This window comes from Lynx rufus, unplaced genomic scaffold (assembly GCF_022079265.1).
Source record: "Lynx rufus isolate CCGP_SWC_20201006 ecotype Redwood Valley unplaced genomic scaffold, mLynRuf1.p SCAF_8, whole genome shotgun sequence".
Classification (NCBI taxonomy): domain Eukaryota; kingdom Metazoa; phylum Chordata; class Mammalia; order Carnivora; family Felidae; genus Lynx; species Lynx rufus.
Window position 1 is genome coordinate 851,444 of NW_025814896.1, and position 22,121 is coordinate 873,564.

General features: G+C 64.5%; 1 protein-coding gene across 2 annotated transcripts; it reads left to right on the plus strand.

Moving 5' to 3' along the window:
• The first annotated feature begins 1,050 nt into the window (after positions 1-1,050).
• Positions 1,051-14,407, plus strand: CHRNA4 (cholinergic receptor nicotinic alpha 4 subunit). Of its 2 annotated transcripts, XM_047069063.1 has the most exons (6): positions 1,051-1,135; positions 2,525-2,676; positions 5,843-5,887; positions 6,079-6,188; positions 10,046-11,423; positions 14,282-14,407. In XM_047069063.1, exons 1-6 carry the CDS (start codon positions 1,051-1,053, stop codon positions 14,405-14,407), a joined length of 1,896 nt encoding a protein of 631 aa, XP_046925019.1. The 2 variants fall into 2 exon arrangements, with proteins under 2 accessions (XP_046925019.1, XP_046925020.1); XM_047069064.1 differs by lacking the exon at positions 1,051-1,135 and having other exon boundaries at positions 2,563-2,631.
• Positions 14,408-22,121: the final 7,714 nt, after the last annotated feature.

Genomic DNA, 22,121 nt, shown 5'->3' on the forward strand with positions numbered 1-22,121 from the left:
GGCACAAAGCGACCCCTCCCAACCCCCTCCGGGCACCTGCTGCGGGTCCGCGGCCACCTCGGCCCACTTGGGGGCAGACCCCCTCCGGGGCACGGGGCACGGTGGCGCCAGGCACCTCGGTTGCGGCTGACATTGTCCACGACCGGCCCGCGGGCGCCGCTGGACTGTCCTCCGACCGCCCGGGCAGAGACCCTCGGCCGCTGTCCGTGGCGCGCGCTCCAGGCCGTATCTGGAGGCAGCAAAGCGGCTTCGCCTGGGGCGGGGGCGTCAGGGTCCTTCCCTCTCCCCAGAAGGGCGGGCCGCGACGCCTGGGCTCCCCACTGGACGCTTCCCGGTCGGTCCGCGGGGGACAGGCTGATAAGGGGTGGTCCTTCCTGAACGAACGCCTCTCTGGGGAAGAAGACAAGGGGGTTGTGATTTCCAAACTGCGAAGCGGGGCGGGGGTGATGGAGTTAACCAGGCGCGAGCGGGGCGCCCCGAGCCCCTGGGTGCGCGTCCCCCATCCAGGCAGGCGGCGGGGCGCCAGGATTGGGGACGGGGTGGGGGGCGGGGGTGGAGGTCAGCGTGTCTCGGTCCCGGAACCAGCCGGTGGCAGGATCCCCCAGTCGCACGCAGTGACTACGGCCCCCGCCCCTGGCTCGGGCACGTCCCCGGCCCCGGGAGGACGACGGAAACTTTACCCCGGAGCTGGCCGAGCGCAGCCTCCGCGCCCCCTCCCGGCCGGTGGTCCGCTCCCCCCACCCGCCCTCCTCCCCTCACGTCCTCGCCCGCTTCCCCCCTCCCCCCTCCTCCCCCTCTCCCTCCTCCGTCTCCTCCTCGCCGGCTGGAGGCGGGCAGGTCCGGGCGCGGCCGCGCCGCCGAGCCCACAGCCCCGCGCTCCCGGCCGGGTCGCCGCCGCCGCCGCGCCCCGCGGGAGGAGCGGCGGAACCAGGCCCAGCGGACCGAGCGGCCCGCGCGGCGCGGGGGCATGAAGTTGGGCGCGCGCGGGCCTCGGAGCGGGGGCGCGGCGGAGACGGGAGCCGCCCGCGTCTAGAGCCCGCTCGGTGCGCCATGGAGCTCGGGGGCCCGGGGGCGCCGCCGCCGCCGCCGCTGCTGCCGCCGCTGCTGCTGCTGCTGGGGGCCGGCTTCCTGCCCGGTAAGTTTCGGGGCGCTAGACAGGCCCCCCTTTCGTCCAGTTCAGGGCGGCCTCGGCTCTCCAGAGCCAGAGAAGGGGAGGCTCCTGGCTGCGGTCCCGAGCCGCGGGTGCGCGCAACGGGGTAGCGCGGAGGCTCCCCCACCCTAGACGCAAAGGCTGTCCTGCGGTGCGGACCGAGCGGGGCAAGGAAGGAGTTAACTCGCCCGCGAATGCGGGAGACAGGTTTGGGTGGGGGTGGGGGCTGCTGTTTGGGGAGCTGGACCCAGAAGCTCCAACTTGGGTAAAGAGAGGCGGGGCCCATCTCTCCCCCTCTTTATCCATTTGGCCACATTTTAATGCAGACACCCCCATGCCTGCTCCTGATTTGGGGGATCAGAGCGGTGGCTCCCGTCCTTGACCGCACCCCACCCGCACCTTTTCTGCTCCCCCAGGCTCAGTGGGACAGCCTAAGTCCCAGCCCCCTCCGCCTTCCCCTCCCCCCACCCCCTGGGCAGCCACCTTGTTATTCATAGGTTGGTGGGGGGAATTGAAGCTCCTGGCCTCCCCCGTGAGGGGTGGGCTATACTCTCCTGGTCCAAGGGACCAGGAAGAATAAGGTTGGGCTGGGGAGCTCTGGACTGAGAGTGAAGGGTCCCGCTGGTCAAAGACCGACCTAGGAATGTTGGTGGACCCCCTTTTCACATCCTGTGTGTGACTTACAGGTGAGCTGGTACCCTGTTCCCCTCCCCAAATCCCCTTATGATGCAGTGGCCCCAGTGCAGGTGCCCAGGAGAGACAGAGAGGTCCTCAGATCACAGACTGGTCAGCAAGGCTGGGCTGGGTCAGAGTGGCCCCTCCCAGGAAGCAGAGTGTGTGTTGGGGGGGGGGTCACCCTTGACTCATGGAAGGCAGTCTGCGTGTCTGTCCAAGAACACAGGGTGCTGGAGTGGTCGTCCGGGTCTGGGTGGTAACTCAGGGTTGCTGGCAGCTACAGGAAGCCGGCTGTCCGTCCCCCCTCCCCCTCTTTGGACGGGTCCCCAGTGTCCTGGAATCCTGTGGTTACCCCCACCTTGTGTTTTCAGAAGTCTGCTAGTAGCTGGAGATGCAGCCCCTCCTTCCGGAAGTCACGTCTGGCAGGGAGACTTACCCCAGTCAGCTCTTACCAGATCAGTTGTCTGTTTTGGGGGTACAGTGCCGGGTGCTTGAGGGGTCTGGAAAGGCTTCCCTGAGGAACTTACACTTTTACCCAGAGGGTAGGAGGGAAACCGAGGCCGGAGTAGGGCAGGATGTGCAAATGTCCTGAGGTGGATGGGCCTGGAAGGAAGCCGGGGCCCGGTGGGAGGCCGGAGCGGGCAGCCGGTGGGCCCACCATCTTCCGCCCCTGAGCTGCACACCTTCCTGTCCCCACAGCAAGCAGCCACGTGGAGACCCGGGCCCACGCAGAGGAACGGCTGCTGAAGAAGCTCTTCGCTGGCTACAACAAGTGGTCCCGGCCCGTGGCCAACATCTCGGACGTGGTTCTCGTCCACTTCGGGCTGTCCATCGCACAGCTCATTGACGTGGTAGGTGCCGAGCGGGGGAAGCGGGGAGCGCTGGGCCTCGGCCTTCACACACCGCAGTGGAGGTTCTGCCTGAGGGGCGCCCCTGCGCCCTAGAGGAGGCCGGCCTGGCCGGGGCGCCTGGAGGGGCGGGGGGCTGCCGTCTGCTCTCTGTGCAGGCCGCGTGTGTCCAGCCCCGCCGGAGTCCTGCACACCCGCCCTTGCGGGGGAGCCCAGAGGAAAGACGGGTTTTGTGCACCCCCACCCGGAGCTCTGCTCCCCGCCGCCCCCCACGTGGCAACCCACAATGCCAGAGTGTCAGCAGCAGGCCGGGGCCGTGTCCTTCAGAAGCCAAGAGCAGAACGTGCCTCTGGGGGGTGGGGGCACTTGCCCCGGCTGCGAGTGGTCAGGCTGCAGGAGGTTTTGTGAGTGGAGGGGCCGGGGGCTTGAGACGCGACCCTTGTGCCCCCTGGTCTAGGAGAGCCCCGCTACCCACTGGTCTGGAACACGGTGTCCCAGCAAGGCTCGGACAGGTTTGGGTGCATTTATCTTCCTGGTTAGGGACCGAGGAGACTGCTGGGGCGGAGGGGGAGCTGGGGGTACCGTCTCCAAATGGTCACAGCTCTGGAAGGGCAGGGGCATCCATCTGGGGTCGGGGCCCATCCTGTGGGGGAGATCTGACTGGGTAGTGGGTTCACTGGGGTGGGGGCCCAAGTGCCTTGGAGGGGAGGCTCCAGCCCGGCCAGGAGGGGGCCTCGGGGAGCTTGGCTCGCTCACCACGAGGGGGCCCCAGGCCTACGGGGTCTGGAGGCCCTGATCCCAGACTGGCGCCGTGTGTATCCGGTGGCCACCGGTCTTTTCTCCCGTGACGTAGAAGGGCAGCCTGTCCGGCTTCCTGGGCAGCGTCTGAGAGGCTTTGGGAAGGGGGGACAGAAAGGGCTGCGTGCGGGCCCTGTGGGTTGGGAGACCTGGTCAGTCTACCTGTCCTCAGCGGTGTCCAGACTCGAGGCTTCCGGCCTCCTGGAGCCAGACCTCAAACTACGCCTGCAAAGTGCTCCTGGCTGAGGCACGGGGCTGGTGAGCCCGCGGAGGTCCCCAAACATGGGCAGAGGCGGCCCTTGGCCGCCCGCCGCTTAAAGTTCCGAGCCGGACCGTCTACCTGGGCTCCTCGGGGCACCACAGAGCCTCGGCTCCCAGTGCCCGGAAGAGCCTGAGGCCTGGGGCACATCGGCTCCAGTCCTGGTGAGGGACGTGCGTGGCAGGATGAGAGGAGCCCCCAGGCTCCTCTGTGTGCACCAGAGCTGGCCCGGGGCACGCCTGCACACGCGCGTGCTGATGAGCGGCCCAGTGGCACACGTCTGGGCCCCTCTCTGCCCAGCCCCTGCAGGGCTCACGCATTGGCTGCAGGGCTGTGTCTGGGCAGGGCGTGCTCACGTGTGTGAGCTCACACCTGCAGGAGAGCCGAGGAGTCCCTGGTGAGGAAGGAGGCCAGGCCCTGTCGCCTTGAAGCTCGTCCTGAGCCTGGGGAGGTCGGGGGGTGGGTTGGACGGGGTACAGCAGGGGCAGGCTGTCCGCCGGAGGGCAGGGCAGGACTGGGGCCAGGCAGGGGCGTGATGGGCAGGACCGTGCTGCCGAGGTCATTGGACATTGTGTCCAACACCGGCTCCAGGGCCCGCTCGGGTCACGCTTGGATGGGGGGGGACAGCCCTGCTCAGGCGGCTGGGTGGCCTGCCCCGGGTGGGTCTGGGGGAGAGCAGGATCAAGGGCAGTGCCCGGGGGCGGCAAGGGACACGGTCCCCTCTCCCTGAACTAGCCGGCTGGGAGCTTGTCCCCCGGGGAGGCAGGTGGGCAGGGGCCCAGGCCTGAGCCTTTGGGGACAAGACCCCACCCTGACCCCCGTCCGGGCACCGGACACCGTTCTGGTTTGGTGATCCTTCGGATTTCTTTGGTTTCAGCGGTCTTTCCCACTGGCCTGTGTGTTCCTGGCACAGGGGGTTGTGGGGTGGGGGGGATGTCAGGCCATCGCTGGGTGCAGAGAGCCTTGCTCAGACACTGCTCCCGGCACCCTGTGCCTCTCTGCCTGGCCCCCTGCCCTCGGGACCCTGTGGGCAACGGGCACTCTGAGGGGGTCCTCCCCGAACCTTGGGCAAAGGGCCCACCTGGGGCCAGCCCCCTCCTAGGTGTGACCCATGGGGGCTGGGGTGTGCTGTGGCCCACAGAGGCCGGCATCAGTGCCACAGGGCTCAGTGTGAGGCCCCGGGACTTCCCGTCCCAGACCTCCGTGTTCTGCACGGACCCCCGTCCCTGCTGCGCTCCAAAAGGCTCCATCACGTGTTGGGGTCTGACGGCCCAGAGGACGGTGCTCCCCAGCAGAACCGTGGCAGATGGCCCCTCCCCATTCGCCGGTAGGGAATAAGGGGGGGGCGGTGAGGGCAGTGCAGGGCGGGGCCACGGGACTTCTCAGGGTGTGTGGTCCAGCCTCCTCACCTGGACAGGTGACCACACTGTGACCTCGAGAGGGAACCGGCCGGGCCTCCCGCTCCCACCTCCCCTGTTCCAGCCCCTTACCTGTCCTCAAGGTGCTGAGGCTCTGGTCCTACAGGGCAAGTTTGTCGAGGGGCCAGCCTGGTGAGCGCGGGGCCTGTGCGAACCCAGCTTGCTTTAATGACGGTCGGCCGGAGGCGCAGGCGCCTGGTCACCGAGGACACACCTGCCCAAGGGCGGTCTTGAGCAGCTGGGAGGGTGGAGCACATTGGCAGGGTCCCCGGAGGGCAGCTGTCCTCCAGCAGCAGCCTGGGAGCCATCACACTCGCCATCTCACACGTCTGTGTGGCTGGGGGAGCGCCAGGCCCTGGCCGCCTGAGAAGTCAGGCAAGCCTTGTCCCCACTCTCCTTCTGGGAGGGTTCAGGGTCCTTGTCCCCACATTCTAAATCCCCTCGGGCTGACCATCCTGGGCTTGGTTGCCTCCAGGGACGGGGCACTCACTCCTTCTGAGGTCGCCTGCTTCCCGTGTTCAGCACAGGCCTGTCTTTGTGGGTGAGGAAAATACTCAGGGCCCAGAGAGTGGGGGGTGAGGGGGAGAGGGGGAGTAGAGAGAGAAGGAGGAAGGGGGGAGGGAGATGGAGAGAGAGACAGGGAGGCTCCAGTCACCCAAGGGAGTTACAACAATGGCCCTTCTCTGTGTCCCAGGATGAGAAGAACCAGATGATGACGACTAACGTGTGGGTGAAGCAGGTGAGCGAGTGCGGCCCCCTCCACCCATGGTTCCTCCCCCCACACCCCTCCCTGCCTGTCCCTCCTCCCCTCCTCTTTCCCTCTCCCCCTCCCTCTCCCCTCCTCTTTCCCTCTCCCCTTCCCCCACACCTCTCCCCCACGGCTCTCCCCCTCCCAGCTGTGGCTTCCCCCCCACCTCCCCCTGCCCCCAGGAATGGCATGACTACAAGCTGCGCTGGGACCCTGCCGACTACGAGAATGTCACCTCCATTCGCATTCCCTCCGAGCTCATCTGGCGGCCGGACATCGTCCTTTACAACAAGTGAGCCCCTGGGAGGTCGGCGGGCAGGGGTGCAGGTACCTGTGTCCGGGTGCCAGTGATCCAGGCCATCCAGGCGCGAGCAAGAGGTGGTGGCCTGTGTGGGCCCCACTGTCGGGAGCCAGGGCTGAGGCCTCTGGAAGGGAAGGGGGGTGAGCAAAGCAGGAGACAAGGGCCCTGGGGGCTCTGTCCCTGCCTGGACCAGCCCCCCCCACCCCCCCCCCCCGCCCCAGTCCTGCCCCAGGGCGACTGCAGGCCCCAGAGCTGCCCCCCTACCGGCCGCACTCACTGTCCCCAGCCGGGCAGGTGGTCCCTTGCCACGCACACAACCACCCGGCCCAGCTCGGTGTCCCCAGTCCCCCTGTGCGGTCAGCCTTCCCAGCACCGGCACCTTCACGCTGCTGAGCGAGTGGCCCCCGGACGCCTCCCTGAATCTGTTCTTGGATGTGGTGGTTCTGTGCCAGGAAGCCGGTGCTTTCCAGGCATGGCCGTGGCAGGGGGTGGGCTCCAACTCATCCTTTCCCGGGACCCTTGCTGGGGGATCCTGAGCCCAGGGCAGCCCGACGACGTCCTCCTCTGTCCCCGTGTCACTGCCGGGTCACAGCTGGGCTGTTTGTTCAGGCTCAGGCCGGGGCAGCAGCTCCCACAGCAGTTACAATTACGAACAAAGCAAGTGGCAGCACTTAGCTCCCCCCGGACCCCTGCCCTCCCCACTGCCAGACCCCAGCGGGCTGTGGTACAAAGCCCCTCCCGGGCCCCCGGGCAATGGGCCTGACCTATAAAACGTTGCTATTTGATTAAGAACGATTGGGCTCCTTTTCCAACTTAATTGATTCCAGTAATAACAGCGTGAGAGCTGGAGGGTTCTCCGAGATGCATTAGAGGGGGTCAGCTCCGCGAGGGGAAGGCTCTCTCCGCAGGGCACGGTCCTCTGCTCTCTACGACCAGCCCCTGCCGCCACCCCAGCCCTCCCGGGGTCCCCGGTCTGCTCCCCACACCCCTCACCCCAGGACCTAGCACCACACCGTCTGAGTGGCGGATTCAGAGGATGTGCATCAGTGTCAGCGCCCTGGGCCCCCAGGGGAGCCTTCCTGCTGTGCTCACACCAGACCCTCCCTGGGCAGGACGTGTTGGCTGAGAAGCAGCTCTGGGATCTGTACAGACCCCCCGGGACTGCAGCCCAGGATGGGGCTACACTCAAAGTCCCTCCTTGTTTCTCCTCCTTCCGGGTGCCTGGGGGAGGTGGTGGGTGGACCCCCAGCTTCTCTGTGAGGCTGTGGTCGGCACAGAGGCTTTGTCTGCTCAGGGCTGCGGTGGTGGGCGAGGAAGGGTCCCGGAGCCGGTGGCCGATGGTGGCCAAGCCACGGCCACCAGGAGGGCTCGTTTCCAGGGGCAACGGGAGGCCGCTGACCAGGCTGCTGTCCACTTGAGTGTGGCCGGGTGGTCGCCCTGGGCCACTGGGTGAGGGGGAAGAGGGGGAGCAGCTTTCTGGTAGCTTTGGGGAATCCCCTTGGTTGGAGGCCGTGCTGTCTGTCCACTTGGGGGCTTCTCCACGTGAGCCCTTGGGGACAGAGTGTCTCGCAAGGCCTCTTACACGCAGCACCACACGGATGGGGGTTCGCGGGGCCTGGAGCGGGGGGCCCGGACAGGCTGGGACGGCGCCCCTGCTCTGCCGTAGAACGTGCTCGGGCTCTGCCCGTCCAGTCCCGACGTCCACGCCCCTCGGCTCCCCGGAGGCACAGCCCTGCTGGACGCCTGCCGTGGAACCAGACACCCCTGGCGCCGGGCCTCGCCCCTGCACCGCCGGGGCCTCGGGGCCGGGCCGGGAAGACGTTGGACCCTCCGGGCCGCCTTCTGAGATCCTCTGCTTCCTCAAGACGCGGCCAGGCTGCTGCACATCAGGGAGCATGTCCACCCGCAGGCCCAGGCCACAGGTCCAGACGAGCACGGCCTCCTGGGAGGCGTCCCGGGGATCTGAGCCGGGGCTGGGCCGGGCCAGGAGACAGGGGCCTTGCGGCTGGGGGCACGTGGGGGCGTGGCCGCAGGGGTCAGCGGGCTGTGTCCCAGGAGAAAACTCCGATCCTGTCTGTGGGCATCAAAACCCAGAGGCCTGGGTGCAGATTCCCAGTTCCTGGGCTTGCTTTCCGTGAACTTCTGGAACATTCCCTGCCCTGCCTGGAGGATCAGGGCTGCCGGGCTCACGCCACCGACTGGAGCCTCTGATCTCCGTGCAGAATGTTTGCTGAGTGGCGTTGGTTCGTTTGCTTTGTGCCTCAGAGGGGCAAGGCTTTGGGTTTGGAGGGATGTTGCCGAGGGAGGACAGTCTTGCGTCATCCTGCCGGGGAGAGAGCCTCAGCCCCAGGCCAGCGTCCAGCGGCCCCCAGTGGAAAGCCCTGCCCCTCTTCGTGGGGATGCATTTGCGGGTCTCCACCTGCCACCGACCTAGACGTCAGCTAGGAAGGGTCACGGAGGTCATGGGATCGGGTTGGTGCCCACTGAGAGCATGGGGGGGGGTCTCTGAGCTGGATGCGGGGGACGGGGAGGTGTTCACTGGGGCCGCGGGCTTCTAGGCCCGGGCTGAGTGCACCCGCGGTGGGTGTGGGAAGCAGGGGTGTGGGCCGGCACGGAAGGCTGGGCTCTGAGCCCTTGGTGGGCGCCTGACCCACACCCGGGGCTGAGCAGCTGGTGTCGAGGGTCTGGGGTCTGCCGGCAGCTTCTCTGGCTGAGCTGCTGTGCCAGCAGGTTGTGGTGAACCCCCACCTCCACGGTCTTCGAGCCACTGTCCTTGGGGCTCCGTGGGGCCGTGGGGAGGTTCCCTGCCAGCCCTTCAGAGCCAAGCCTGGGGCTGCCGCTGTCTCCACCTGCTCGTGGCCACCACGCCTCGGGGAGACTGAGGCCAGGAGAGTGGTGACCCTGGCCGGGGACCCCGCTGGCAACCAGGGGCTTCCAGCCACAGAGGAGAGCAGGACCGACTCCAGGAGCCGATGAGGTTCCTGGGCCCCACTCCACACTCGCCAGGCACACTCGTGGAGGCAGTGAGGCAGACGCTATCCCCCCGGCCCTGTCCTGTGCCCGCTCGGCCTGTGGACAGGAGCCAACACCCGCCCCCGGCCAAGGGCGAGGCAGGAGGGCGATGGCCAGGGCCTGGCCCTGTCGTCTCCCGCTCATGTGGCCTGGGGTCCTCGCCCGTGCCGGAGGGGAGTAACCTCACCTGTGAGTTGTGGGGGTAGCAGAGAGAGAGTAGCAAAGTGCCCAGTGGTGCGGGCGCGCCTGGTCTGGGGCAGGAGAAGGTGACCAGACAGGCCCCGGTCCTGCTTGGCCCGACCCCCTAGGTGACCTGCAGGGGACCAGGCCCTGTCCCCCGAGACCCTGCGGAGTTCTGTGGCCTCGTGCCCGCAGCCATTTTCACGTCCGTGCCGTCGTGTGCACGGGGTGTGGGTGGGGGCCAGGACCCTCTGAGGAGCCGTGCCCTTTGCCCTCCGCCCTGGGCCGTGGGGAGGGCCCCCCTCGTCCTCACACCGGGGACGGGAGCTCCCCGACCTCGGACCCTTGCAGGGACCTGACCCCCCTTTAGGCTGCCCGCGGGCCCTGGCCCAGACCAGTTCCTGGCTCCAGGACAGAAACGGACCGGCTGCCAGGCCCCCCGCCCCTGCCCCCGCGCAGGGCCCCCTCCCTGCCTCTCCCCCCCCACGGGATCGCCGCCAAGCCGCGTGTCCCCCCAGGGTAGGGGTGATAAGCTGAGGCAGGTGGCTGACCACGACGCGCCCGGGGGGGCCCCCAGCCCCGCCCCGCCCTCGGGGGGCGCGCCCGTGAGCCGGGAGCAGTGCCGGGGGGTCTCACGCCCCTCTCTTCCTGCGCAGCGCGGACGGGGACTTTGCGGTCACCCACCTGACCAAGGCCCACCTCTTCCACGACGGGCGGGTCCAGTGGACGCCCCCGGCCATCTACAAGAGCTCCTGCAGCATCGACGTCACCTTCTTCCCCTTCGACCAGCAGAACTGCACCATGAAGTTCGGGTCCTGGACCTACGACAAGGCCAAGATCGACCTGGTGAACATGCACGGCCGCGTGGACCAGCTGGACCTGTGGGAGAGCGGGGAGTGGGTCATCGTGGACGCCGTGGGCACCTACAACACCAGGAAGTACGAGTGCTGTGCCGAGGTCTACCCGGACATCACCTACGCCTTCGTCATCCGGCGCCTGCCCCTCTTCTACACCATCAACCTCATCGTCCCCTGCCTGCTCATCTCCTGCCTCACGGTGCTGGTCTTCTACCTGCCGTCCGAGTGCGGCGAGAAGATCACGCTCTGCATCTCCGTGCTGCTCTCGCTCACCGTCTTCCTGCTGCTCATCACCGAGATCATCCCCTCCACCTCCCTGGTCATCCCGCTCATCGGCGAGTACCTGCTCTTCACCATGATCTTCGTCACGCTGTCCATCGTCATCACCGTCTTCGTGCTCAACGTGCACCACCGCTCCCCGCGCACGCACACCATGCCCGCCTGGGTCCGCCGGGTCTTCCTGGACGTCGTGCCCCGCCTGCTCTTCATGAAACGGCCGCCGGTGGTCAAGGACAACTGCAGGCGGCTCATCGAGTCCATGCACAAGGTGGCCGGCGCCCCGGGCTTCTGGCCCGAGCCCGAGGGGGAGCCCACCCTCCCGAGCGCAGCTCGGAGCCAGGGCCCCTCGCCCGCCTCGCCCTCCCCGTCCTCCCGCGGCCCCCTGGACGAGCCGGCCAAGGCCCAGGCGGCCCGCAAGCCGCCCTCGGACCAGGTCCCTGCCCCGCAGCCCTCGGAGGCTGAGAACGGGAGCCCCTGCCCCTCGCCCGATCCCTGCCACCCGCCCTCCGGCACCCGGGCCCCGGGGCTCGCCAAAGCCCGGTCCCTGAGTGCCCAGCACGTGTCCAGCCCCGCCGAAGCCGCGGAGGACGGCGTCCGGTGCCGGTCTCGGAGCATCCAGTGCCGCGTTCCCCGAGACGCCGCCGCCTCCCAGGCCGGGGGCCCCGTGGCCGGCTCCCCCGCCTTTCTGAAGGCCAGCTCGGCCGAGCTCCCGCCTCCAGACCAGCCCTCTCCGTGCAAGTGCAGGTGCCAGAAGGAGCCGTCCCCAAACGCCGCGCTCAAAGCCCGCGGCACCGAAGCCGCGCCCCGGCACCTGCCCCTGTCCCCGGCGCTGACGCGGGCCGTAGAGGGCGTCCAGTACATCGCAGACCATCTGAAGGCGGAAGACACGGACTTCTCGGTAAGTTTCTGCCCATGGCTGTGTCTGGAGGTGTCCCTGGCTGGACAGACGCTCTCTGCCTCTCTTTCGTCTCCGGAGGAGGGAGCGGCCAGGGAAAAGTCCAAAGGCCGGGGCCCAGACCCAGGCTACTGAGCTCTGGGACGCACGCACCTCGAGCCCCGACCCTGTCCTGCTCTCTATTCCCTGAGCATCTGACGCTGGCGGGAGGTCCCAGGGGTGGCACTGGGGCAGGTGGCCCAGAGCGTCTAGCGGAGAGTGGACCGCAGGGGCGTCCTTGCTGTTCGGGACACAGGGATCCTGCAGACAGAGGGCAGGCCCAGGACGTCTGGGCGCTATTGCTGGCCTCCAGGAAAGCCCTGTCCAAGCGGGGCGTGGGCTTCTGGGGAGGGGCTGGGGGTGGCTGGGCCCCGGGGCGGAGGAGGAGGAGTAGGGGGCGGGAAGGACTGGGGTCTGGGGCACAGCCCTGCCTCTTCGGCCAGCACCCCACATGTCAAGCTGGGAGTCGTGGGCGAAGGGGCTCTATCGCTGGCCTGGCTACAAGGACCTGGGGACCCCGGGACCCCAGCTGTGGAGGAGCACAGTCACTGGCAGGGGTCGGAGGGCGCCCTGACAGTGTCCCCAGTCCCTCTGCTGAGTGTCAGCCCCTAGGGCTGAGATAGGACTGCCACGCACCTGTTGTGCTTGGCTCGCGAAGGAGAGGTTACTGGATGTGCCCAGGACGCCCAGCTGGTGGGCACTGGGCCCAGGGACGGGCCGTCTCTGCCTGACCCCCACCGCTAGGGAACGTTCCTTTTTCCTTGTAGTGATGCTTGTCCACCCGTCCCAGCTCAGACTTGGCTGAAATCCCAGGACCTCTTGTAGTCAGGAGTGAGGTGGGGACATCTGTAAGGTCAAAGCACAGGCAGAGGAAGTGAGAGGGGTCTCTGGCCCTGGTCAGTCTGCTGGGCCGCTATTTGCTGGTCAGCCTGGGGCCTGACCTCTGCCCTGCTGCACTGACCTTGCCCTTGTCAACTGTGTCCTGCCTGTCGGTGCTGCTGCCGCCATGATGGGGACGCTGCTGTCCCTGCCTGCACCTTGGGTAATGGCCCCTGATTGTTTATGGGACACGTGTGGCCCCAGGACCATGTGCCCCATGGCTGAGTGAGCCCTGGAGAGGATCAGGGGTGCTGCCTGCACAGCACGTCCCCGGTTTCCCAGGTACCCTGCTGAACCTCAAGAGGCTGTGAAGCTGTTCTGGAGGTTTCCAGAAGGTTCTGCCCTGGACCCCATTTTGCTGCCAGCTCTTAAAGAACAGATGGTTCCCTAACTCGATGTGGGGGGTCCGAGCACTGCTGGGGGTCCGAGTACTGCTGGGGGATCCGAGCCCTGGTGGGGAGTTGGAGCACTGCTGGGGGTGGGAGCACAGCTGGGGGTCTGAGCACAGGGTGGGAGCACAGCTGGGGGTCTGAGCACTGCTGGGGGTCCGAGCTGGGGGTGGGAGCACAGCTGGGGGGTCCGAGCAGTGCTGAGGAGGGACTGATGCCGTTAGAAGTGGAACCAGAATCCTCAGGGAGCCCAGCGGCTGGCGGTGCCTGTCTGGAGGGGGCCTGGCCCGTCCTTTATCCGCATCGCGGGTCTGGCCGCCACGACCTGGTTCTGGTTTGGGAGCGTCGCCAGGCTGCCTTGACGAGGACGGGCCTTGGACGCTCTGGGCGGCTTTGTCCGCGAGGGCCTTTCATCTGCAGGATGGGGGACGGGTGCGGGGGGATCAAAGACAAAGCGGAGGTGTGTGTGTGTCTCAGCCTCCCTGGAACGGAGGGTCCCGGATGGACTTCTTATTTATAAGTGGCCTTGCTTGCCCTCCGGCTTCGGTTTGCTTTGAAACCCTCAGGATGTCTCTGATGACTTGAGAAATCAGAGCAGAAAATGGCAGTGAAGGGCCCTCTGTACCCTCCACACCCCAGAACGAGGGCTGAGCCCACCCCTGCCCAGGCGGCCCACCCGCCCAGCCCGCCACCACTTGTGCCTCTCGGAGCCTCTGCCCTGGGCTGCCCTCTGTGCCTCAGGGTCCCCACCTGTGCGTGGACAGCACGGCCTCCTTTCTAAAGGTGAATGGCCGCAGGTGACGTGCCCTCTGGCCTCCGTGTCCGGGACCTCCCCTCAAGCCAGGGCATCCTCACCACCTCTGAGGAGCCCTCCGCTCCTGCTGCCGTGCCCCACTCCGAGCCTGCCCGCGGTGCCCTGGTCTGCCGTTTGCTTGTCCCCCCCACTCCCGCCCAGGGACCTTAGAGACAGAGCTAAGAGACCCCGCTGACTCAGGAGGGCAGCTGGCCTGTGAGCACCGCCCCTTGGGGGGTGCTCAGGGTGGGTGGGAGTGCAGGGCAGCTGGGCCTCGGCCGTCGCCTTCTGGACGTGGTCCACTGCGGGGGAGGCCCCGAGGGTGCTCCTGGCCCTGACCCTGAATAGCCAAGGCATGTGGGCATCCCCTCTCTGGGCCTCACTTTCCTCATCTGCAAAATGGGGGCACACCTGATGCTCTCCATGGCGTCCGTCCCAGCTTTGGTGAGGTGAGAGCAAACGTCACCATAAAGCAGCCTGGCTGCTGGGGTCCCAGAGGCTCTCCACCTCCCTGGCCCTGGGGCTTCTGGCCAGGCAGGTGAAGTCAGGTGGGCCAGAGCACCAAACCCCAGGCCCGGCCTGCACGATGCGTCCCTGAGCCCCTCCTGCTCAGCTCAGCAGGCGGTCACCCTGATTACCTGGGTGTCCAGGAGGGGAAATGGAGATCCTGCCGGGAAAAGTACCAGGTTCTAGAAGGTTTTCGCCGTCTGGAGGCCTGAGGGCGGTGGGCTGGGAGTGACCACACGCGTCTGTGTTTGCAGGTAAAGGAGGACTGGAAGTACGTGGCCATGGTCATCGACCGCATCTTCCTGTGGGTGTTCGTCCTCGTCTGCCTGCTGGGGACCGCGGGTCTCTTCCTGCCCCCCTGGCTGGCCGGCATGATCTAGCGGGACGGGGGCCAGGTGCCCGCAGCCCCAGGTCTGTGCCTGGCTGTCCTAGGGGTTCCTCAACTGCGTGGGGTCACAGCATTTGCCAGATTGTCCCCCTGTTTTCTGCCTACTGTGAGACAGCCTTGGAAAGGGTCACTGCACCCCGGGGGAGCCGGTGCTGGCTCGGTCCTGCTGAGACCTGCCTGGGGGGCGGCCGGGCTGGAAAGGACGGCTAGGAAATGCCTGTTCTTGTCTGGAGGGCGGGTCACCGCCTACATCTTATTAAAGTTTATCTGGAGCATGGTGACACGTTGGCTTCCTGCCCAGGACACGCGTCCGACCACTCAGCAAGCAGCTAGCAGTCCCGACTGTCCCGAGGGCCACGACCTTCTGCCACCGTCAGCCCCCAATTCCCCTCACCCCTGTGGGATCACAGAGGCCCGGGCATCTGCACCCCCACCCACCCACCAGCGTCCTCGGGCTGGCTCTCTTGGCCCCCTCAGAGGCCAGGCAGCAGACTCTGGAATCTCATTTGCCAGGGGTGGGTCCAAGCAGGGATGCTTTGTTTTGTTTTATTCTGGGTAAATTAGTGATAATGCGAGTTCTGGGCCAGCGTGCGGGGGAGTCTAGCGACAGGCGCCCCATGGGCACAGGTACCCTTCGCACCAGGGACGCTGGACATCTGTCTTCCTGGGGTCCTGGGAAGTCCTGGGCAAGCATTTGCAGACTCCCAGTGGACACGGGTAGTGGTGAAGGTCCCGGAGCAGTGTCCGGTGTCCGGGGTCCCTGTCCGGGCTCTCCCTGACCTCCTGTGGGTCCCCTCTGTACACAGCCCCTTGGGAGACCCTCTCTGAAGCACAGGCTCGGTGGCCATGGTGAGGGCCCCCGAGGACACCTTGCCCGGGCTGACTCTGGGACCCTCTGCAGTGTGGTCCCAGAGAAATGTCCTATGTGAGGGGCCCCACAGGCCTCCCAGCCCTGGCTTTCATCCCGCGGCCGGCACAGCCGAGGAGCCACAGCTGGGGGACCCGGTGTCATTCCCCCCCCCTCCCCCGCCCCAAGGCGACGTCAATAGTATCCCCGTGACCCTGGGGAAACGTTGCCCTGGGGGGGCATGGGGGGGCACGTGCTGTCCCCGGGCTCTCCCTCTTTCTCTGGAGCCCTTAGGCCCCGAGTGCCGGGGAAGGGAGGGAGGACAGTGTATTCAGAGGCCACCCGGAGGCCAAGGAGTCTGTTCCTCATGTTGATGGTCAAAATCGTACCTCCCCAGACCCCCTGACTGAAGGGGTGCCGTGTGGCAGGTAGGAGCTGGGCCTGGAGCCCCGCCTGGCCCGCGAGGTCCTGGGTCCGGAGGTACTTGGCGGCCTGGAGAGAAGAGTCACGTTCGGAACCCAGCACAGACCAAGCATCCGGTCCGAGGACTGGTCGCCGCCCAGGCCCGGTCGCTGGTCCCGGTCGGCCGTGGTGCCAGGGCACAGCCACACCCTCACCCGCTCTGTGAGGCGCCTGTGACGCTGACCCTGACTGGGGCCGGAAGGTCCTCACGCCCAGGAGCGGGATAGAGACCCGAGGCTCTGAATGTCCCGCCCCATCCGCCCGGCTCTGACCGGCACCTGCCCGCTGGGGGCCGTCCGGGCGGCCTTCGCAAGAGGCGGGTGTCACGTGTCGTCCCCTCAGTCCTGACGGCGTCGGACCCGGCTCCAGATGTGCGGCGGTGGTGGCAGGAGGGCCCTGGCGCTGGCCCAGCCGCGGACACTCGTTTCTGGATCAGGAGAGACCGCGGAGCCGCTGGGACAGAGACGCTGCCTTTCCCGTCCCTGTTTTTGTTTCTTTGTGGAGCTTTTTTGAGACTCCATAAATAATGTCAGAAAATCACACACAAAAACCTAAGTACCGGGTTCCCCTCACGCCAAAGGAGGGGACGACACACACTATTTTGTGGTATTTGCCTCCAGGGTTTTGCTTCTGGGATCGAGGCATGTGACCTCACATGTGACCAAAGTGCACGATCTCAGCCCTCACCTCGGGGAGTTTTATTAGACGAGACACCAAGGACCCGGGACTCCACTCCACACTCAGGGCGCCACGGTCGCCCGGAAAGCCCACCGGGCCCCTTCTGGTCGTGAGTGGAGTCCTGCGGCACGGGGTCCACGGGCATCGCCGAGACCCCTCGTGGTCCTGGGTCTGCCAGTAAACGCAAAGGAGCTGCTCAGCGCTGTTCTCCACCCGAGCAAACGGAAACGCGTTTTCTTGCCCGTCACCTGTGAGCAGACCGTCCTTCCCATTTTCGAGGATTATGGCTCAGGCCGCTGTGACCGCACAGGACCGTGCCCTGAACTCTCTTCGTATTAACCACATTCTTATGTTCTGTATCTTGTGACGTTTGGCATCTCGGGGGCCTGAGGACAGACGCCCCCCAGGGCCAGCCCGTTTTGGGGGTGGTGGACGTTTGCCTGGAGCGGGACATGTGTGTGCCACACTCCCTCCCACCCCCCCCCCAACCCCGCCTGGGGCCAGGTGTCACCACCGGCCACTCCGAGCAGCTACTCCCAGCCGTGACACCGAAGTCACCCAGGGCCAGGTCCCAGGCAACGAGGGCGGCTCTGTGCGCCCTGCCCTGCAGGTCCCTGGCCCAGGCCTTCCCCTCGCCCTGCCTGGTGGCCCTGTGGGCATGGCGTACCCTCTTGGGAAATTGAGTTAGATCCTTCTTTCAACGGCACTGGTCTCTCCGTGGCATCACATGGTCACCTGCACCAGCTGAGACGGGGCACGGAGAACTGTGGGCGCGCACGTGTGCGAGGTCCAAAGCGACCGTGCACCTCCCCCTTCTCGCCAAGTTTCTAAGTCCCTCGACGGCACCTGGGGCAGCAGACCAAGCTGGCCAGGGCATGTGGACACGCCCTGTGGCACGTGGCCCGCAGCGGCAGGCCTGGGAGTTTCCATGGAGACCTTGTGGCCCACAAAGCAGAAACTGCTTAGTACCTGAACCTTTACGGGCCGGGCCCGTGGTCCCAGCGTGCGTCCCCACATCAGTGACCACTGACCTTTCCTACGGTCCTGTGCTCTGGGACTTTTTATTCTAGAGTTTTCCCTTTCCGTCTGAATAACAATGGTAAGTTGGGGGTGGGGTTCCTGCCGGGTTCCCGCAGATCATGCCAGATGCTGTCCACCCGGCTGGCAGGGGTCCCATCCCTCAACTGCCGCCGCGTCTGGATATCTGCCCGTCGCACGGGTGTAGCAACAAGGGCATAGCTTGACCTGTTTTCTCTGGCTGACCGTGCAGCCAGCCCCCAGCCCCCAGCCCCCAGCCCCCAGCCATCCATTAGTCCTGCCTCTTCCGGAATTTGCCGGAGAGGGGATCACACAGTGTGCACTCGTGCCAGCTTCCTTCCCTCAGCCTGAGTCCACGCTCCATCCACGAGCCACACTGGCCGCCGTCGGCGTGTCCTGGCTGCCCTGTGGGTTGCCGTGGGAGGATACACCGGTCTTTATCTGTCTCCCAGTCGATGGCATTCGGGCTGTTTCCAGTTTGGGGCTGTTAGTATTTCTTTCTTTCTTTTAAGTTTACTTATTTTGAGAGACAGAGTGGAGGAGAAGAGAGAGGGAGGGAGAGAGAATCCCAAGCAGGCTGCATGCTGTCCGCGCAGAGCCCGATGCGGGGCTTGAACTCACAGACTGTGAGATCGTGACCTGAGCCAAAACCAAGAGTTGGATGCTTAATCGACTGTGCCCTCCAGGCGTCCCTGGGACAGCTAGTATTTCTGCTATGAGCATCTTGGGGCAGGTTTTGGTACATTTGTGCATTTCTACCGGCTGTAACCCCGGGAACGGACCGCCCTGTGCCCCGCAGGATCCGCCGTGGTCAGGTGGTTGGCCCACAGGCTGTGTCACTTTGCCTCCCTGCATCAGGGCCCGGTTGCCCCGTCCACGGCAAGGGTTGTCATCTGTGCCTTTGGTGGGGACACGCTGTGCCTCCCTGTGCCGTCCCCTGAATTTCGGTAGCTAAGTAGTGAAGTGGGTTTCTTATCGAATGTTAATCGACTCTTCCAGAAAATGCCCATCATTGGCCTTTGTCAGCTCCCTTTGACCAGCTTCAATGCTGGTCTCTAACGTAATTCTGTTGTAGACAGAGAACTACTCGGTTTGATCTGAAATTTGTGACACTTGTTTTGGGCCAGCCTTCCACATGTGCTTGACGGGGAGGTGTTGCTCGCTGTGGTCTGGGGAAAGTTCTAGCAATGCCGGCCAGGTCAGGTCAGGGGAGAGGTCTGCTCTGGTCTTCTGTCTGCTTTCTCTCCCGATTCCCGCGCGGATTGTTAGTGCCACCGAAGACAGCTGTGGGTCTGTCCCCTGCTCCTCGGTCAGCGTTTGCTTCCTGTATTCTGCAGCCCTGTCACATCGAGGGCTGCCGTGTCCTCCCGGTAAGCAGCCCCCTTGGCCTCATGTCACGTCCCCTTCCTCTCTGGCGCATTCTGTGTTTTGAAGTCTACCTTTGCTGACAACAACATAGCCACACGGCTTCCACCTTTAACCGCTAACCTGACTCTTGTCACTGTTTACGACGTGGACAACCCGTGGCTACCACCCAAGTCGATGGATGGAACACGTCCATCTACCTTCCCTGCGCCTCCCCGGGAAGCCGCTGCCCTGACCGCCATTGCACTAGAGCCTTCGTGTGTTCTAGAACCTCATGTAAATGGAGGACTCTCCTTTGTGCACGGCCTGTTTGCTTCAGCGGGCTTTGCCGCTCATCCCCGGTAGTACGTGTGTGATTTGCTTGTGTCTGTGAATATTCCGCCATTTGTTTATTCATTGATGGACGCTTGGATTGTTTCCTGTTTGGAGCTATGACGGATCATGCTGCTTCCCGTGCGCGCACGCACACGCGTCTTTGTGTGGACATGTTTTCATTCTCTGGCGCAAATACCTACTAGAACTTCGGGGCCCCAGGAGGCCCCAGGAGGTGTTTCCAGAAGCTTCCCAGCCGTGTGGCCTCGCACCCCTGCTGACAGCCTCAGAGACACCGGGTGTGGGTTGCACTGCGTGACTGGCTTTCTCATCTCTGAAGACCAGGGCTGTTGAGCGCCGTGTCGTGGATTCACTGACCACCTGTGTGTCTTGCTTAGTGAAGTGTTGAAATCTTTTCTCATTACACATCGCCTTCTTTTAATGAGTTGTTAATATTTCTTTCCCATCTGTGACTACAATTTTCATTTCCTTAATGGTGTCTTTTGAAGAAAAGCTTTTAATTTTGATGAAGTGCAATTTATTATTTTTTTCCTTCTATGGTTATTGCTTTATGGACCCTGCTTAAGAAATCTGTGCCTATCCCGAGGTTTTGAGTATGTACTTCTAGATTTCCTTCTAGAAAGCTTTGTGTTAGCTTTTATGTTTCGGTTTATAACACTTTCCGAGCCAGCTTTTGCACGTGGCATTCGATGAGGGTGGTTCATGATTCAAATCTCCAGCTGCCTCTGCACCATTTTCAGAAAACACTATCCTTCCCCGTTGAAACGCCCAGAATGACCACCTCGTACATTCTCCCAGCTCCCGGGTGCTCTAGTCCAACCCTGGCTGCTCCGAGCTGGCTAGAGGCAGAAAGCTGGGTCGTGCCTCTCAGCACAGTTTGGAAGTTCACTTATATTTATTGTAATTTCTGCTACACTGGGAGATGTTTCTGTTTACATGTTCTATCCCCTCCCATAAAGGAAATGCTAATCTTGAAGGTTATACGTTCTATTTTCTTCCTCCTCATGGCTGCTGCCAAGATTTATATGTTCCAAGAGTTTAATAAATTGATATCAGGCTGCCCATCTCCGAATAGAGCAAGCGCATTGGTTGCCTTCAGGAATCCTGGCCTCCCACGCACCAGCCACAGCGGAACAATCTAGAAGTGCAGAATTTGTCCACGTGGAGGGCCTCATTGTCCAGTCGGCAGTGAACTTCATCACGTGTCTCAGGGACTGGGCTTTCCTGTGTATTGGATCTAATTTCTGGTTATTTTCTCCTTTCTGGGGGAGCTCCCCCCCCACTCAGGGGGAAGGTGTTTCCCCTTCTGAGACTTTGTGGACTCGGGACATGTTTTTACCCCATTCATTCCAGTGATAATTCACTGGATGTGACACTTGAGTGCTTTCCCTCAACACTTCGGGTCATCATGCTCCCGCCTTGGACACCACGCTGACTCATTCTTCCAAGAAGTATTTCCATTCGCTTCACCATGTTTTGCATTAAAGAGCCTAAGGGAGTATTTTCACGATCGATCCCATCCAGCTCTCTGAGCCCTTCAGTGTGAGGTCTGAGATCTTCTCTAATTTTCTAATTTTTAAAAACTGCCTATTTGAACATTCCCCAGTCCTCGCTTCCCACCTCTTCCCACTTGGACCGCCCCTCCACCCCCCCCCCCCCCACGTGGATGCCAACACTCGAATTCTCCGTTTCATCCTTTTCTGAGCCTGAGGGGAGACGTCTTCAAGCTGACCCTGCAGCCCGGCTTCGGCGCGTGTCCGTAACCGCCCGCCCGCCTCGCTGATATTTCTCCTTTTGCAACCTCCATGCCGTGTTTCCGGCTGTCTGTCCTTTCTACTTACTGATTCTGGCTTCGTGTCGTTACATCAATCCCTCCCTCTTTGAACTTGGGAGTTTTAGGTTAATGGGCCCAAGAGGACATCCTTGTTGGTCCTCGTTGGTCTGGTGGGTGTGGCGCGGTCTGCCCGGTGCGTGGCCCTGTCCCTCCGATGTCGTTTTCCCTGTTACTTGTCTCCTGGACCCGAGAGTCGTGCCGCACGTGAGCACGTGTGCGGCGCGTTCATCCGGACACGCACGTGTGGAGGGATTGGGGGTGCTGCGGTGGGGCTCACACGGACCCGCACGGTCAGCCACACCGGAGGCAGGGCCGGGGAGGGCGGGCGGCAGGGTTGCGCTCTCCCCAGCCCGCTGGGCCGGGGCGTCGCAGGTTGGGGACGGGGGGTGAGCTGGTGCCTGCTCCCCCCGCCTGGGCTCTCGTGCCCCGGCTGCACCCCGCCTCCTTGTGCAGACGGTCCAGAGCGGGCGTCTCCCCCGGTCCCTTCTCTGACCGTGCCGCTCCCGGGCCAAGCCTGCCTGCAGCCCAGGGAGCCAGCCCCAAGGCTTCCGCTCACGCTGAGATGGTGGCCGACACGCTGCCCGCCTGAGACCGGACCCAGCACCCCTCTCCGGTGGGCTCCCGCCCCAGATGGCTCCCGCAGTCGCTCCGCCACCGCCCCCCTCCCAGGCTCGGCCTCCCGCCTGCTCTCGCCACCTCCGTCTCAGCGCGCAACGATGAGGCCCTGACCCCACGGGGCTCCCTGAGTTCTTACCCACAGATCATGTACAACAGACTGCGGGTCCCATCAGTTCCTTGCTCGGAAGCCCTGGTGACCTGCTCCTGAGTCCAGACCACACACCCCTCCCCCACCCCCCCCACCCCCCTCCCCGTGCTGCCCCCCGGGTCTGTCAGAGCCGACCTTGCTCCTGGCCCCGGGCTCAGCTGTCTCTGTCCCGGCCGCTCCGGCCTGTGTAGCCTCCTGCCGTTTCTGGGTGGTGCTGTGGGTTCAGGCCCCCCACGTGCTGTGCCCCTGCTGGAACCTTCTCCCATCTTCCACTCCCCACTTTGTTCCTGTCTCTGCGCAAATGTCACCTCGGAAGCTTATGTTGGCCTCTGCATCTGAAGGAGGTCCGCCCCAAATTCTTCCCAGTTTAGAAAATGACATGG

Excerpts from the sequence above, each read along its gene's own strand:
- CHRNA4 (XM_047069063.1), top strand. The coding sequence starts at position 1,051 with ATGGAGCTCGGGGGCCCGGGGGCGCCGCCGCCGCCGCCGCTGCTGCCG. Across the intron at positions 2,677-5,842 it reads TCGCACAGCTCATTGACGTG|GATGAGAAGAACCAGATGAT; the intron begins GTAGGTGCCGAG and ends TCTGTGTCCCAG. Across the intron at positions 11,424-14,281 it reads CGGAAGACACGGACTTCTCG|GTAAAGGAGGACTGGAAGTA; the intron begins GTAAGTTTCTGC and ends CTGTGTTTGCAG.